At 43.2% G+C, this 17,765-nt stretch overlaps 1 protein-coding gene across 1 annotated transcript; it reads left to right on the top strand.

Moving 5' to 3' along the window:
* Positions 1 to 1,310: 1,310 nt before the first annotated feature.
* On the top strand, positions 1,311 to 12,766 carry LOC141152892 (uncharacterized; the record flags this gene model as incomplete). Its single annotated transcript, XM_073637566.1, has 4 exons — positions 1,311 to 1,389; positions 3,109 to 3,206; positions 3,328 to 3,445; positions 11,535 to 12,766. Coding segments are annotated over 4 exons (1,428 nt in total), but the record flags the coding sequence as incomplete, so codon positions are not given.
* Positions 12,767 to 17,765: the final 4,999 nt, after the last annotated feature.

A 17,765-nucleotide genomic window follows, 5' to 3' on the forward strand; every position in this document is an offset into this window, starting at 1 on the left:
TCTTCTTGAATGGCCGCTGACCTTTTTATTGGTGACTTTTTTGATCGTTGTTTTTTCATTGCAGTTTTGGGGAGGTGTTTTTGATGTGTTTCTTTCTTTTGGCGTTTACAGTGTGCGATAAATCCTGACGTGAAAATGCCAAATAATATATATATATTTTCTTTTATAAAAAATACGTTTGTTCTCATTTTGGGAGACAAAGCAAAATTAATGGGGACTTCAGTCTGAGATCCGGGTCTGGTGGTAATAATAAGTGTAAGTCTCCCTTAAAGGGATGTTTGTCAGAAGAATATGTATTATGAAGCTTTTCTGTGGAGTCTGACCAGACAATCTCTCCTTGGCTCCCCGTGTGCATCAGTAAGCGCCCATGACCCCGGTGCCGGCTCTCTAGTTGTCCTTTCTACACATTGATAGGTACTAACCGCTGCGTACCGGGTGCTCCCCACAACACCGTCCTTCCGGGTGCGGTGGCTTCGTACGTTAGTTGTACATGTGCCCTTTTTTCATCCTTTAGAGACAAACTCAGAACTTGCTGCTTATTTTAGTGTTTATACCGAGGCGGATGTTGAGATTTATCTCTATTTAAAGAAGAAGAAAAACGCGGTAACCCGTCTTTTAATAGATCAGGTTCTCTCCTCTTAGTGATCCCAGAGGATCCTGTCCAGGAGGGAGGCCGTGTCCTCATGGTGACATCATGAGCTCTCAAAAATACAATCACTGGTAAATGGTCACCGTCCTTCCCCCAATCTCCATACAGTGAATTAGGAAAGAAGAAACCGATGGATAGAAATGTGGAGCTTTCTCCAGCTCCTCTGTGGTTCCATCCCTGGTGGAGACTAAACTTGGAGAAGTTGTGTTTCTTAGTACGGCTCCATCATCTGACTGATGAGGGTCTTCTCTGTCCCTCTCCTCAGGGTCCTCATCCTCTCTGCAGAGCATTAGGCTTTGGCCTCGCTGATTATCACTTCATACTTGAGGCCACAATGTGCTGGGACCTCGGTACCGGTGGTGAGGACCACAACAATGTAATTTAGTCCCTGATACATAAACATAGAATTACCGGTTCTGAGAGATGAGTCTTATATATAGACAGATACACGGCAGGTCATGTATTCAGTCTCTGTGTCTCCACAGATGGATCCAGGAGGAGAAATCCACCAGAGAGATGTCCCCGTCCTCTGTATCCCCAGGACTGTCCAGAGGAGAATCACAACATCCCGGAGGATCATCAGGTAGATGACACTGAAGTCCCCACAACATCTGACCATGAAGTGATGGGACCTGAGCTCATCTTACATTGTTCTTTTTAGGGTGAAGATCTGATTGATATTAAGGTTGAGGTTATACATGGATCACAAGAGGCGACCGCAATATGGGCCGATCAGCAGGGTGAGGAGGGGAGACCGTCATGTCTGTTCTGTGGTCATCTACTACTACTCCCATCATTGCATGACACAATCTACAGTGTCATGTAAAAGTTTGGGCACCCATGGTCAAAATTACTGTTATTGTGACCAGTTAAGCAAGTTGAAGATGAAATGATCTCTAAAAGACTTACAGTTAAAGATGACACATTTCCTTTGTATTACCCTTGGACATTTGTGTGCTCAGATAACTTTTACCAATGATTCAGACCTTACTTAGCCTGTTAGGGTTAGGGCTCGATCACTATCTTCGTTATAAAAGGCCCAACTTTATAAAAACCCAGCCTACTCTAACAATGTGCCAAAAAAACAGCAGCCATGGCTTCTTCTAAGCCAGTGTTTCTCAACTCCGGTCCTCAAGACCCATCAACATGTCATGTTTTCAGGATTTCCTTAGTATTGCTCAGGTGATGGGATTATTGCCTGTGCAATACTAAGGAAATCCTGAAAACATGACCTGTTGGTGGGTCTTGAGGACCGGAGTTGAGAAACACTGTTCTACGCAGTTGTCTAGCACTCTGAAAATGATGGAGGCCCACAAAGCAGGAGAAGGCTATGAGCAAAGCGTTTTCAAGTTGCCCTTTCCTTGGTTCAAAATGTAATAAAGAAATGGCAGTTAACAGAAACAGTGGAGGGCAAGATAAGGTCTGGAAGACCAAGGAAATTTTCAATAGGATTGCTAGAGGGGCTAATCCCTGCTTGACTGCAAAAGACCTTCAGAAAGATTTAGCAGACTCCAGAGTTGTGGTACATTGTTGTACTCTTCAGAGACACCTGCACAAATATGGCCTTCATGGAAGAGTCAGCAGAAGAAAACCTCTCCTGCGACCTCACCATGAAATTCAGTGTCAGAAGTGCAAAAGTACATCTAAGAAGGTCTGATGCATTTTGGAAACAAGTCTTGTGGACCGATGAGGTTAAAATAGAGCAATGATCAAAGTTGTGTGGAGAAAAAAGGGCACAGAATTTTAGGAAAAGAACATCATGCCAACCATTAAGCATGGTGGTGGATCAATCATGCTTTGGGGTTGTGTTGCAGCCAATGGCACAGGGAACGGGTAGAGGGAAGAATGGATTCCATGAAATTTCAGCAAATCCTTGATGCAAACATAGCACCATCTGCAAAAAAGCTGGAGGTGAAAAGAGGATGGCAAATGATAATGATACTAAACACACGTCAAAAGGCGCAAGCTGAAGGTTTTACAATGGCCCTCATAGTCCACTGATCTGAACATCATTGAAAATCTGTGGCTAGACCTCAAAATAGCAGAGGATGCAAGACGACCCAAGAATCTCACAGAACTGGAAGAATTCTCCAAGGAAGAATGAATGAAAATCTCTCAAACAAGAATTGAAAGACTATTGTCTGGCTACAAAAAGCATTTACAGGCTGTGATACTTTCAAAAGGGGGCGCTACTAGCTACTAACCTTGCCGGGTGCCAAAACTTTTGCATTTGCCCATTTTTCCTTTTTGAATTTTTTTTTTAAATGTAAAAGATGAAAATATATATAATTTATTATTTATTGTTTTGCCTAAAATACAAAGGAAATGTCATCTGTAACTTTAGGCCGCTTAGAGATTATTTCATCTTCAACCTAACTGTTCACAATAACAGTAATTTTGACCATTGGTGCCCAAACTTTTACATGTCACTGTATTCTGTCACTATGTGTTTCCTACAGATGGACTCGTGGAAAGAAATCCACCAGAGAGATGTCCCCGTCCTCTGTATCCCCAGGACTGTCCAGAGGAGAATCACAACATCCCGGAGGATCATCAGGTAGACGGTGCTGAGCCCTGTACCGGATCTGTATATGGGGGACATTTCTGATCGAGGTCATAGATGTCACAGATTTTGGTGGTTTCTTGTATTGTGCTGATTGTTACATCTGATATATCAGGAGGAAGATCCGACTAAGAATAAAGTGAAGGATGAGACAGAAGAAGAAGCGATAACGAGGAGGGATCAGCCGTGTGTGAGTGACGTGAAGGAGGAGATTCCTGTAGATGTTTCCACAGGTGTGTAATAATGACCGGCGTGTGATGACGATGATGACTGGCGTATGGCGATGATGATTGGCATGTGACTATGATTAGCGGCGCCTGACCATGACCGGTGTGTGATGATGATGACTGGCTTATGATGATGATGACTGGCGTATGACGTTGATGATTGGCATGTGACTATGATTAGCGGCGTGTGATGATGATGACTGGCGTATGATGATGATGATTGGCATGTGACTATGATTAGCGGCGCCTGATGATGATGACTGGCGTATGACGATGATGATTGGCATGTGACTATGATTAGCGGCGCCTGACCATGACCGGTGTGTGATGATGATGACTGGCGTATGACGATGATGATTGGCATGTGACTATGATTAGCGGCGTGTGATGATGATGACTGGCGTATGATGATGATGATTGGCATGTGACTATGATTAGCGGCGCCTGACGATGACCGGTGTGTGATATCGTGTGGAGTGTCCGGTGCAGTGAAGCTTTATCCGCTGTCCACATCACAGCAGAAGCGTCCGGTGATGGCGCGGCTGCTCTTGTACAGAGTCCGGTTGAGCACCGATGAATAACTGGGCCGTCTTCACACTTCTTCTTAATGATTTAATAAGCACATTTTTAATTTTCCTAATTGTGTTTTTTTAACCCCTTTTAAAATCCATGACGTATTAATACGCGTCTGTGCCCTGGGCTTTAAGAGTCTGATCCGTATTAGTACGTCATGGTGAATCGCGCGCACACAGGCTGTGCGGGCGCGATCGCCGCTGGGTGTCAGCTGATAGTCACAGCTGACACGCGGTACTATGTGTAGGGAGCGGTCCCGCACCGCTCCCGGCACATTAACCCCCGCAATGCTGCGATCAAAGTCAATCGCAGCATTGCGGTGGCTAAGGGGAGGTGATCGCAATACTCACCTCCTCTTCCGGCCTCCAGCACTGTCTGCCGCGGCTTCCCGGATGTTGCCATGACGACCCGATGTCGTCATGACAACATCCGGGTCACCAGACAGCAGGAAGATTTTTTGGTCATGCACAGTACATGACCAAACTATCTTCTCACTGTGCAGCAGTGACTGCCTGCATGGCACAGGGATGGTGCTGCATTCCTGTGCTATGTAGGCGATCAGAATAAAAAAAGTGAAAGTCCCATAGTGGGACAAAGTATAAAAATAAAAAAACTGTCAGAAAGTGAAAAAAAAAATTGTAAAAATATTATAAAAAAAATAATCCACCAAAAATAAAAATATAACGTACCCATCAATAAATATTATTATGAAAAAAAACAATAAAAGTACACATATTTGGTATCGCCGCGTCCGGAACGACCTGACCTATAAAATTGTCCCACGAGTTAACCCCTTCAGTGAACACGGTAAAAAAAAAACAACGAAGCAAAAAACAATGCTTTATCATCATACCGCCAAACAAAAAATGGAATAACACGCGATCAAAAAGACGAATATAAATAAAAATGGTACCGCTGAAAACGTCATCTCTTCCTGCAAAAAACAAGCCGCCATCCAGCTCCATCAGCCGAAAAATAAAAAAGTTATAGCTCTCAGAATAAAGCGATGCTAAAAAATATTTTTTTCTATAAAATAGCTTTTATTGTGTAAAAGTGCAAAACATAGAAAAACGATATAAATGTGGTACCGCTGTAAACGTACTGACCCGAAGAATAAAGCTACCTCATCAATTTTACCACACGCGGAACAGAATAAAAAAATAAAAAAAAACAACAATTCCTGAATTGTTGGTTTTTGTTTATTCTGCCTCCCAAAAATCAGAATAGAAAGTGATCAAAAAATGTCACGTGCCTGAAAATGGCACCAATAACAACGTCAACTCGTCCCGCAAAAAACAAACCGTCACATGACTGTCGGCCAAAATATGGAAAAATTATAGCTCTCAAAATATGGCGATGCAAAAACTAGATTTTACAAAAAATGCGTCTTTTAGTGTGTGACAGCTGTCAGTCATAAAAACCCGATATGAATCTGGTATTACTGTAATCGCACCGACCCGAAGAATAAAGTCGTCTAATCACTTATACCGCACGAGGAACGGCGTAAAAAATAAACGCTGGGGTTTGGGTTGGTTTTTTTCAAAAGTAAAAAAAAAAAAAGATGACGATATGGCGACTAGTGTTGAGTGCAAGTGCTCGCTACTTGAGTTTGCATCAGGTGCTCAGGTATGCATTGAGTATCGCAGGTGCTCGAGTCTCCGCCCCATATGCTTCACGGCCAAGAAAACCTTGCGGGGATTGCCTGCCATGCACGAGCGATCCCCGCATGGTTTTTTTTGGGTGTCTAATAACCGTGAAACATGCGGGGCAGGGACTCGAGCACCCGCGATACATGGTGCATACCCGAGTACCTGATGCAAACTCAAGTAGCGAGCACTTGCGCTCAAGACTGACAACTTATTCAATATGATGACCTAATGTTATCAAATTCTGTGTCGTACCTCTGGGTTCAAAATGTTCACTATACCCCTTGATAAGATCCTTGAGGGGTCTAGTTTCCAAAATGGGGTCACTTGTGGGGGGTTTCCACTATTTAGGCACATCAGGGGCTCTCCAAACGCGACATGGCATCCGCTCTCGATTCCAGCCAACTTTGCGTTCAAAAAGTCACACAGTGCTCCTTCCCTTCTGAACTCTGCCGTGCGCCCAAACACTGTATTTTCCCCACATATGGGGTATTGGTGTACTCAGGAGAAATTGCACATAAGTTTTTGAGGTCTATTTTCTCTCCTTACTCTTGTGAAAATAAAAAAATTGGGGCTAAAACATCATTTTTGTAGAAAAAGTTTGATTTTTTTTATTTTCACGGCTCCATGTTATAAACTTCTGTGACGCACCTGGGGGTTCAAGGTGCTCACCACACATCTAGATAAGTTCCCTGAGGGGTCTAGTTTCCAAAATGGTATCACTTGTGGGGGGTTTCCACTGTTTAGGCACATCAGGGGCTCTCCAAACGCAACATGGCGTCCGCTAATTATTCAAGCAAATTTTACATTCAAAAAGTCAAATGGCGCTCCTTCCCTTCCGAACCCTGCCGTGCGCCCAAACAGTGTTTTTTTCCCCACATATGGGGTATCTGCGTGCCCAGGGGAAATTGCACAACACATTTTGGGGTCCATTTTTTCCTGTTACCCCTGCGAAAATAAAAAAAATTGGGTCTAAAGTAACATTTTTGTGAAAAAAGTTAAATGTTGATTGTTTTCTTCCACATTCCAAAAATTCCTGTGAAGCACCTGAAGGGTTAATAAAGCTCTTGAATGTGTAGTTGAGCACCTTGAGGGGTGCAGTTTTTAGAATGGTGTCACTTTGGGGTATTTTCTGTCATAAAGACCCCTCAAAGTGACTTTAAATGTGATGTGGTCCCTAAAAAAATGGTTTTGTAAATTTTGTTGGAAAAATGACAAATCGCTGGTCAACTTTTAACCCTTATAGCTCCCTAATAAAAATAAAAAAAATTTTGGTTCCAAAACTGTGCTGATGTAAAGTAGACATGTGGGAAATGTTATTTAGGGTATGTGCACACGATGCAGAAATGAAGCAGAAAATTTCTGCATCATTTCTGCATCTCCCTGGCAGAAAAAACGCATGCAGATTGTGCATGCGTTTTTCCTGCAGAATACATGCGGGTCCACATGCAGATTCACATGCGTTTCCGCATGCAGATTGACAAGCGCTTTCCAGGCGATTTGAGCATCACCTGGAAAGTGCTTGACAACTAGGTCACACTATATAAATCCATGCAAACAGCATGGATTTATATAGTGTGACCCGAGAGAGTGTATATACTTACCTCCGATGGCCGGCGCTGTCCTGCTTACACTCCGTTCTCCCGGCTGCCGGCAACTTTGAATTGAAAGACCTGCCGACGTCAGCGTCACGTGACCCGTCACATGACTCTGACGTCACCGCAGGTCCTACAACTCACTGCAAGTGCCGGGAACAAAGCAGGAGCGCTGCGCGGGCCGACAGATGGTAAGTATATATATATATTTTTTATTTTATTCTTGTTTTTACAGCTTTTTTAATGGTACCTGGGTGTGGATGAGACTCTCCTCTCCTCCACACTCAGGTACCATCCGCACATTAGAATGCACCAATTACGCCAGTACAGATGCAGTCTTGCGGAATTGGCGCGTTCTAATGCAAGTCAATGGCGGCGAAAACGCCGCGTTTCCGCAAAATTAAATGACATGCTGCGGAATTTTGAGTGCAGCGTTTACGCTGCGGAAAAATCCGCATCATGGGCACAGCACATGCGGATTTCAATTGGGGAACATTGCTGCCCTTCTACCATGCGTTTTTCATGCGTTTCCGCGGCGTTTACGCAACTGCAAAAACGCCACGGAAACGCATGAAATACGCATCGTGTGAACTCAGCCTTATTAACTATTTTGTGTGACATATCTCTCTGATTTAAGGGCATAAAAATTCAAATTTTAAAAAAATTGCAAAATTTTTGCCAAATTTCTGATTTTTTCACAAATAAACGCAAGTGATATCGAAGAAATTTTACCACAATCATGAAGTACAGTATGTCACGAAAAAACAATCTCAGAATCAGGGGGATCCGTTGAAGCTCCAGAGTAATTACCTCATAAAGTGACAGTGGTCAGAATTGTAAAAATTGGCCTGGTCATTAACGTGTAAACCACATTGGGTTGTAAAGGGGTTAATATTACTTCCATCTTTTATTTTCATATTATTCTTACACAAGTCTCATGCTGCCATATAAATGACTGAGCTTGCGATTCGGACAGAACCCCGGGGGAAGATTCCGTATAATGAGGCGCTGTGGACGCCGTCTGGCCTATGATCCAGTGATGTCCATCTTTTTCAGCGTGCATAAAAGCGCAGTCGACCAGAGGCTAGACGGAGTCCGGTGTAACTCTGCTGCCTCATTATTCTGAATGGATCCCTCAGGGGTGTCATCTGAATCGTGTATTTTGTAGATTTAGATGGAAACCCCGATGTACAGTGGGTACGGAAAGTATTCAGACCCCTTTAAATATTTCACTCTTTGTTTTATTGCATCTATTCGGTAAGTTCTAAAAAGTTCATTTTTTTCTCATTACAGTCCACTCGGCACCGCATCTGGACTGAAAAAAACTGAAATATAGACATTTTTGCAAATTTATTAAAAAAGAAAAACTGAAATATCACATGGTCATAAGTATTCAGCCCCTTTGCTCAGTATTGAGTAGAAGCCCCCTTTTGAGCTAGTACAGCCATGAGTCTTCTTGGGAATGATGCAACAAGTTTTTCACACCTGGATTTAGGGATCCTCTGTCATTCTTCCTTGCAGATCCTCTCCAGTTCCATCAGGTTGGATGGTGAACGTTGGTGGACAGCCATTTTCAGGTCTCTCCAGAGATGCTCAATTGGGTTTAGGTCAGGGCTCTGGCTGGGCCAGTCAAGAATGGTCACAGAGTTGTTCTGAAGCCACTCCTTTGTTATTTTAGCTGTGTGCTTAGGGTCACTGTCTTTTTGGAAGGTGAACCTTCGGCCAAGTCTGAGGTCCAGAGCACTCTAGAAGAGGTTTTCATCCAGGATATCGCTGTACTTGGCCGCATTCATGTTTCCTTCAATTGCAACCAGTCATCCTGTCCCTGCAGCTGAAAAACACCCCATAGCATGATGCTGCCACCACCATGTTTCACTGTTGGGATTGTATTGGGCAGGTGACGAGCAGTGCCTGGTTTTCTCCACACATACCTCTTAGAATTATCACCAAAAAGTTCTATCTTCGTCTCATCAGACCAGAGAATCTTATTTCTCATAGTCTGGGAGTCCTTCATGTGTTTTTGAGCAAACTCTATGCGGGCTTTCATATGTCTTGCACTGAGGAGAGTTTTCCGTCGAGCCACTCTGCCATAAAGGCCCGACTGGTGGAGGGCTGCAGTGATAGTTGACCTTGTGGAACTTTCTCCCATCTCCCTACTTCATCTCTGGAGCTCAGCCACAGTGATCTTGTGGTTCTTCTTTACCTCTCTCACCAAGGCTCTTCTCCCACGATTGCTCAGTTTGGCTGGATGGCCAGGTCTAGGAAGACTTCTGGTGGTCCCATACTTCTTCCATTTAAGGATTATGGAGGCCACTGTGCTCTTAGGAACCTTGAGTAATGCAGAAATTCTTTTGTAACCTTGGCCAGATCTGTGCTTTGCCACAATTCTGTCTCTGAGCTCCTTGGGCAGTTCCTTTGAGCTCATGATTCTCATTTGGTCTGACATGCACTGTGAGCTGTGAGGTCTTATATAGACAGGTGTGTGTCTTTCCAAATCAAGTCCTATCAGTTTAATTAAACACAGCTGGACTCCAATGAAGGAGTAGAACCATCTCAAGGAGGATCACAAGGAAATGGACAGCATGTGACTTAAATATGAGTGTCTGAGCAAAGGGTCTGAATACTTATGACCATGTGATATTTCAGTTTTTCTTTTTTAATAAATTTGCAAAAATTTCTACATTTCTGTTTTTTTCAGTCAAGATGGGGTGCAGAGTGGACTTTAATGAGAAAAATAAATGAACTTTTTAGAATTTACCAAATGGCTGCAATGAAACAAAGAGTGAAAAATGTAAAGGGGTCTGAATACTTTCCGTACCCACTGTAAGTGTTCAGCGTACAGCACAGGATAAATATGATCCAAAATGTTCTGTACCCCAAAATGCCACCATTAAGAGCTTCTACTCAACCCACAAAAAACAAGTCCCCACTCAGGTTCATCATCTGTAAACAGTAATATAGGGGGTGTCCATATTACTGGTAGCACAAAGGCTCTGGAAAAGTGACTTGGCTCCCACTTAAAGAAATCCAGTGACATCTGCGCTTCCAAATCCAAATGCCCCCTCCTCCTGGGCCCCACAGTGTGCAGTTAGCATCCACATGTTTGGCATTACTGTAGCGGGGAGAGCCAATTTATTTCTCCAGAAAGCACTAGCTGGGAATCATGTACTGGGCGCTACAACGTAAGGGCACTGCAATGTACCGGACACTACAATGTACTGACCACTATAATGAAATATTTGCATTTTCACTTCGCAACATCCATTACTGCTCGTTTCTGGAAAGCACCCATGGAGTCAAATTCATCACTACACCTGTAGATACATTTCCATAGGGGTGTAATTTCGGGGGATTCTGCTCTTCTGCCACTTAGGGGCTCTGTATATCGAGTTTGCTAACTTTAGTAGAACAGCGTGTTCTCCAAGAGTCAAATAGCGCTCCGTCCCTCCCGAGTCTCGCCATGTGGCTAAGCAGTACAGTACAGCCACATATGGGGTATTGCCCCGTTCAGCAGAAATTGTATAACAAATTATGTGGTCATTTTTACCCATTTTCCCTTGTGAAAATGTAAAATCTGGGGCTAAAATAACATTATAGTGGTAAAAATGTATTTTTTTTTTCTACACCATTCAATTGTATAACATTTTGTGAATCACAATTACCTTGTATTCATTGGGAAAGTGCGCGGTGGATGCTGGGTGTGACGCACGGTAAAACCCCACCCACAGCCCGGCGTCCACCGCGGGGATCGCATCACCGAGTCACGCCTCACTTGACGTGACATCAGCGGAAGCCAGAGCCGGCTGCAGAAGGGGGTCGCGTGATGCCTGTGAGTGGCCAGCGATAGCGCCGCTCACAGGCAATAAAGACAAAGCAAGATAATTAAAAAAAAATCTTCTCTCAACGGGTTAATTACATTGTGGCCATTTAGTAGTGGACAACTTCTTGAATTGTGTGGAAGCATTTCTATACTAAGGCCAAGATACGAAGCTTGAGAGTGAAATGTCACTGGTGGTACATTAAGGGGTAAATGCTGGTGACAGGTTCCCTTTAAGAACTGTCTATTTGCTGTCTAATCTCTGCCACCCCTGACTTGTGCCAGTTTATAAGTGTTATTCACTTTACCCGTCATTATGTTAATGTTATGGCATGTAGTTGTCTTCCTTATTACCGGTACTTTCACTGACGAGGGTCTTCATTGTGAGATCCAGAAAATACATTCAGAAATCTCTTTTGTGTTGAAGAAAAAAATCTCATCTAATTTATCTTTCATCCTAATAGGAAATCCTTGTGAGAATAACGGTTCATCACTAAATTGTAAAAAAGAAGATATCTGGGAGCACTCTAATGGGGGAAACCTCATCACCCTTCCTGCACCTCCTGGACTTCACAGCACTTCACCTTCTTATAATCCTCCTGATCATGAGGACTCATCTCCTGAGCAATCTCACATTGTTACCAAAAGTCCAGGTGGCAAATTGGATACAAGATTTCAGTGTGACAAGCAACTTACAAAAAGCTCAGATTTTTCAACACACAGAAAACCAAAAGGAAAAAAGCCATACTCCTGTTCAGAATGTGGGAAATGCTTTACAGATAAATCACAATTTGTTATACATCAGAGAATTCACACAGGAGAGAAGCCATTTTCATGTTCAGAATGTGGAAAATCGTTCACGGATAAAGGGGATCTTGTTACACATCAGAAAATTCATACAGGAGAGAAGCCATTTTCATGTTCAGAATGTGGGAAATGTTGTAGTAGTAAATCAAACATTGTTAAACATCAAAGAATTCACTCCGGGGAAAAACCTTTTTCATGTTCAGAATGTGGGAAATGCTTTACAAATAAAGGAAATCTTATTACACATCAGAAAATTCACACAGGAGAGAAGCCATATTCATGTTCAGAATGCGGGAAATCTTTTATGCGTAAATCAAATCTTTCTGCTCATAAGAGAATTCACACAGGAGAAAAGATATTTTCTTGTTCAGAATGTGGGAAGTCCTTCAAACATAAAGGGGATCTTATTACACATCTGAGAATTCATACAGGAGAGAAGCCATTTTCATGTTCAGAATGTGGGAAATGTTTTGGAAGGAAATCAAACCTTGTTAAACATCAAAGAATTCACACCGGGGAAAAACCTTTTTCATGTTTACAATGTGGTAGGTGCTTTACAGATAAATCACAACTTGTTAAACATCAGAGAATTCACACAGGGGAGAAGCCATATTCATGCTCAGAATGTGGGAAGTCGTTCACAAGTAACAGGAGTCTTATTAACCATCAGAGAATTCATACAGGAGAGAAGCCGTATTCATGTTCAGAATGTGGGAAATGTTGTAGAATTAAATCAAACCTTGTTATACATCAGAGAATTCACACTGGGGAAAAGCCGTATTCATGTTGAGAATGTGGGAAATCTTTTATACATAAATCATACCTTGTAAAACATGAGAAGTCATATGGGAAAGAAAGTGTAATTGTGTTCACTGTGTTTTATAAAGTTTAATAAACATTGTTCAGCATAAATGAGTACACCCCCTTTGATGAGTAAGATTTTGTTTAATAGCTCACTGAACACAAGATCAATTTTTAAAATTTTGCCAACACTAAGTTTCATAGAACATTTTTTTGTAATCAAAACATGAAAGTAAGGGTAATAATATTACAAAACCTTCAGTTTTACTGTAATTAGTTGATGCACAAATGAGTACGCCCCACATCAAAAGCTACTACATCTATTATTTTGTATGGCCTCCATAATTTTAAAGGACGGCACCAAGTTTTCTAGGCCTGGAATGAACAAGTTAGTGACAATACTATATCTATCTTTTATCTCTTTTTCAAGAACGAGCTCTTAGAGCCTGGATGCTGGATGGAGCGATGACAACTTGTCTCTTCAGAATTCCCCATAGGTGTTTGGTTGGGTTCAGATCAGGAGACACTTGGCCACTGAATCACTGTCACCCTGTTCTTCAGAAATGCAACAGTGGCCTACCAAGGGAACAGAGTGATGGCAGCATCTTTTCTGTCACTATAGAGCAGAACATCTGTGAATTCAAGATTCCATCAATGAAATGTAGCTCCTCATGCAGCCGCACATAAGGACTCTGCCGCCACCAGGTCTCTCTGTAGACCCCATGCATTTTCATTGTATTCCTCACTTCTTCAACGTCATACAGTTTTGAAGCCATCAGTTCCAAAAAAAAACATTTATTTTGATCTCATCACTCCAGAGTATAAAGTCCCAGGAGTCTTCATATCTTTCAGCATGTGTCCTGGCAAATTGTAGGTCGACTTTTTTGTACATGGGCTTCAGGAGAGGTTTTCTGGGAAGTGCTCGGATGGAAAATCCCGGTTGAGAAGTGTGGCGCCCAGCTGCGCTTGGTACCACAGATCCTAGAAGGGTGCATGGACGGATTCCTCCACAAGAGGCCCTCATAAGCATTCACACACCTCCACCTTCCACCTCCGACCACCAGAGGGAGCTTGTTAGGGTTATACAGTGGTGGCCAAAAGTACTGGCACCCCTGCAATTCTGTCAGATAATACCCAGTTTCTTCCTGAAAATGATTGCAATCACAAATTCTTTGGTATTATTATCTTCATTTAATTTGTCTTCAATGAAAACACACAAAAAGAATTGTCCTAAAGCCAAATTGGATATAATTCCACACCAAACCTAAAAAAGGGGGTGGACGAAAGTATTGGCACTGTTTGAAAAATCCTGTGATGCTTCTCTAATTGGTGTAATTAACAGCACCTGTAACTTACCTGTGGCACCTAACAGGTGTTGGCAATAACTAAATCACACTTGCAGCCAGTTAACATGGATTAAAGTTGACTCATCCTCTGTCCTTTGTCCTATTGTGTACCACATTGAGCATGGAGAAAAGAAAGAAGATCAAAGAACTGTCTGAGGACTTGAGAAACCAAATTGTGAGGAAGCATGAGCAATCTCAAGGCTACAAGTCCATCTCCAAAGACCTGAATGTTCCTGTGTCTTCCGTGCGCAGTGTCATCAAGAAGTGTAAAGCCCATGGCACTGTGGCTAACCTCCCTAGATGTGGACGGAAAAGAAAAATTGACGAGAGATTTCAACGCAAGATTGTGCGGATGGTGGATAAAGAACCTCGACTAACATCCAAACAAGTTCAAGCTGCCCTGCAGTCTGAGGGTACAACAGTGTCAACCCGTACTATCTGTCGGCGTCTAAATGAAAAGGGACTGTATGGTAGGATACCCAGGAAGACCCCACTTCTTACCCCAAGACATAAAAAAGCCAGGCTGGAGTTTGCCAAAACTTACCTGAGAAAGCCTAAAACATTTCGGAAGAATGTTCTCTGGTGAGATGAGACAAAAGTCGAGCTTTTTGGGAAAAAGCATCAACATAGAGTGTATAGGAAAAAAAGAGGCATTCAAAGAAAAGAACACGGTCCCTACAGTTAAACATGGCGGAGGTTCACTGATGTTTTGGGGTTGCTTTGCTGCCTCTGGCACTGGACTGCTTGACCGTGTGCATGGCATTATGAAGTCTGAAGACTACTAACAAATTTTGCAGCATAATGTAGGGCCCAGTGTGAGAAAGCTGGGTCTCCCTCAGAGGTCATGGGTCTTCCAGCAGGACAATGACCCAAAACACACTTCCAAAAGCACTATAAAATGGTTTGAGAGAAAACACTGGAGACTTCTAAGGTGGCCAGCAATGAGTCCAGACCTGAATCCCATAGAACACCTGTGGAGAGATCTCAAAATGGCAGTTTGGAGAAGGCGCCCTTCAAATATCAGGGACCTGGAGCAGTTTGCCAAAGAAGAATCGTCTACAATTCCAGCAGAGCATTGTAAGAAACTCATTGATGGTTACCGGAAGCGGTTGTTCGCAGTTATTTTGGCTAAAGGTTGTGCAACCAAGTATTAGGCTGAGGGTGCCAATACTTTTGTCCGGACCATTTTTGAAGTTTTGTGTGAAATGATCAATGATTTGATTTTTGCTTCATTCTCTTTTGTGTTTTTTCCTTGCAAGCAAATTAAATGAAGATAATAAGACCAAAGAATTTGTGATTGCAATCATTTTCAGGAAGAAACGGAGTATTATCTGACAGAATTGCAGGGGTGCCAATACTTTTGGCCACCACTGTAAATAGGGAAGGTGGAGCTAGGCAGTTCAGTTCCTCTGGAGAGTACAGCGAGTTCAGGTCTGAATACAGAGTCGAGCTCAGTCTGAGAAGAGTTACCTCAGGGGACAGAGCCAGTTCCAGCTCCTGTAGTTGTTACCCTGCAGTGCAGTGCAGTCCAGACTCACCTAGCTCAGGTTAGTGAGCCAAGGCATGTCGACGCCATAAGAGCGGTGAAGCGCGGCAAGCTGCCGCTAGTGTGTATAGCCTAGTGAGAGCTTCGAGCGAGGCCGAAGGCTAGAGGAGTGAGTAGCATTGGGGGCAGAGGAGCTGTACAAGCTCACCCCAGAAAGCATATACCGGACACCGGGTCCGCGTCTACAGGGCCGTATGCACCCCCTGTGGAGACAACCAGAGACCCCTGGAAGACTTCAGGTCCCAGGATCGCCCAAGCGCTGATACGTACCAGAGCCGGGAGCCACAGAGGCCCCGCTAGCTGGGAGAGTGTACTCCAAGAGAAGGCCCTACCACAAGGTCAGCCGGTGCAGGACAGCGACAAAGTTAGGCCTAGCTCCAGGCAGGTCAGAAACTTACTACACAAAGGCAAGAAACAGGAGACCCTATACCCGCTCCCTGGGGAGAATCCTGAAATGCACCCTTCACCCTACCGTGCTCCGGGATGTGCCTGAACTTCCATCAGTAAAGTTACTGAAGAGAACTGTGTGTTTGCCTATCCTTCTGCAGACCTGGCTAGGTCACCTCTGTCCTGCATCCCCTCTTCATACGCTGCCCTGATGCCTAGCCAAGCTGCCTTTTCACCGGCCTCAGTGGGCTGCCGCAGCACTGGTGATCCTCAGCAGACACCACAGGTGGCGTCACGAACTTCCATATAATTAACCACCCTTTTAAAAGAGAGGCCCAGGGTATGGGCCCGGGAGCCGACCTCCGCGACATCCCCCCCAAAGCTAACAACGAGGCCCGGGCGCCGAGTCCTCCCCATTCCCTGGGCTCGACAGAAGGAATGGACGGGACTTAGAAAGTTACTGATAATCCAGCACTTGTTTTCCAGTGTGAATAAAAACAAAAACTTTTATTGAACAAATCAAATTAAAATCATAGAAACATTAAAAAACAGATAGGAGCAAAACATCTCTGCGTTTCTACCTGTTATTTGTGTTCAGTTCTTCTTCATGACATAATAAATCACCAGTAACCGGCTTCTCATACACATCATAGGGTCTAATGCACAGCGGAGACCCCCAGCCCCAAATATACATGTGCAAGTATGTCTACATTACCCCTATGGACGATCATATGTCCACAACAAAAAGCATCCGTGCAATAGAAGAATGAAGTGTCTGCATCTATAATGTGTATATTATGTATAATTACTATAAAAGAGAAAAAAACACAATTCAGTAAATGGATACAAGGTCTGAAGGAAGCTTCATATCACTGGGGAATCTGGAGGCCAATTCCAGAATCCACAAGGCTTCTCTGGGGTGTACTTTTTATACCAATCTCCCTCGTTAGCTGGTCTGGTGACATATTCAATACCCACAACTGTAAAGTGATTAATCCCTATTGTGTTGTATGAGATGTTGTGATGCTGCAGATGTATTACGTGTTGTGGGGCCAAGAACGTCCCTAACGTGTCCCCCAATGCGGTGACGTAAGGGTCTGACCGTGCCCCCCACATATTGCAGCAGACAAGCTTCACATTGTATGGTGTCAATGACGTGTGGAGCTACAACTAATGAGATGTCGGATATTATAGGGTTTATTATGGTTAGTAGATGCAGACATTTTTGCTTTGTGCACAGACTTGCACAAACCACATTTATTTCTCCCACATTCAATGAAACCTTTGGTGTTTGTCCTCCACGTGTCAGTTGTCTTTCTTGTTGCTGGATCCTTGTCAGTGTATAACATAGGTAAATGTTTTCTGGTAATATTCACTATATTATAGGAATCTTCACTGTGTTGTGGTTAATTTTTTAATATCTAGATATCATTATTAATTTAGATAAAAACAATTATATTTTTTCTATGTCTGAAGTCTGCTTGAGTGTTTTCTAATTTTACATTGTGGAATGTCTGACTAAGATACTTGTTTCCTGTAAAGTCCTTGACAAGAAGGTTTACCCTGGGCCAAGCGAAATTTGTTACTAATAAGTCTATTTCAGTTTTCTGTAACAATGAAGTTCTGTTCTGTCTAGCTAATTAATATGGTGAGTCTTTGCTGCCACACGAGGAAGACTCTACCTGCTGACAATGCATGTCACATGTATTCTGTCTCTGTAACGGGTCTGGGATATGGAACCTCTGAGCAAATATACAAAGGGGCAGTCCTTGTAAGGAAGCGGGTGGCTCCCAGGGAAGGCGGGCAGG

The sequence above is a fragment of the Phyllobates terribilis genome, unplaced genomic scaffold, assembly GCF_046119375.1.
Source record: "Phyllobates terribilis strain yellow unplaced genomic scaffold, ASM4611937v1 Scaffold_1__5_contigs__length_1240528914, whole genome shotgun sequence".
Classification (NCBI taxonomy): domain Eukaryota; kingdom Metazoa; phylum Chordata; class Amphibia; order Anura; family Dendrobatidae; genus Phyllobates; species Phyllobates terribilis.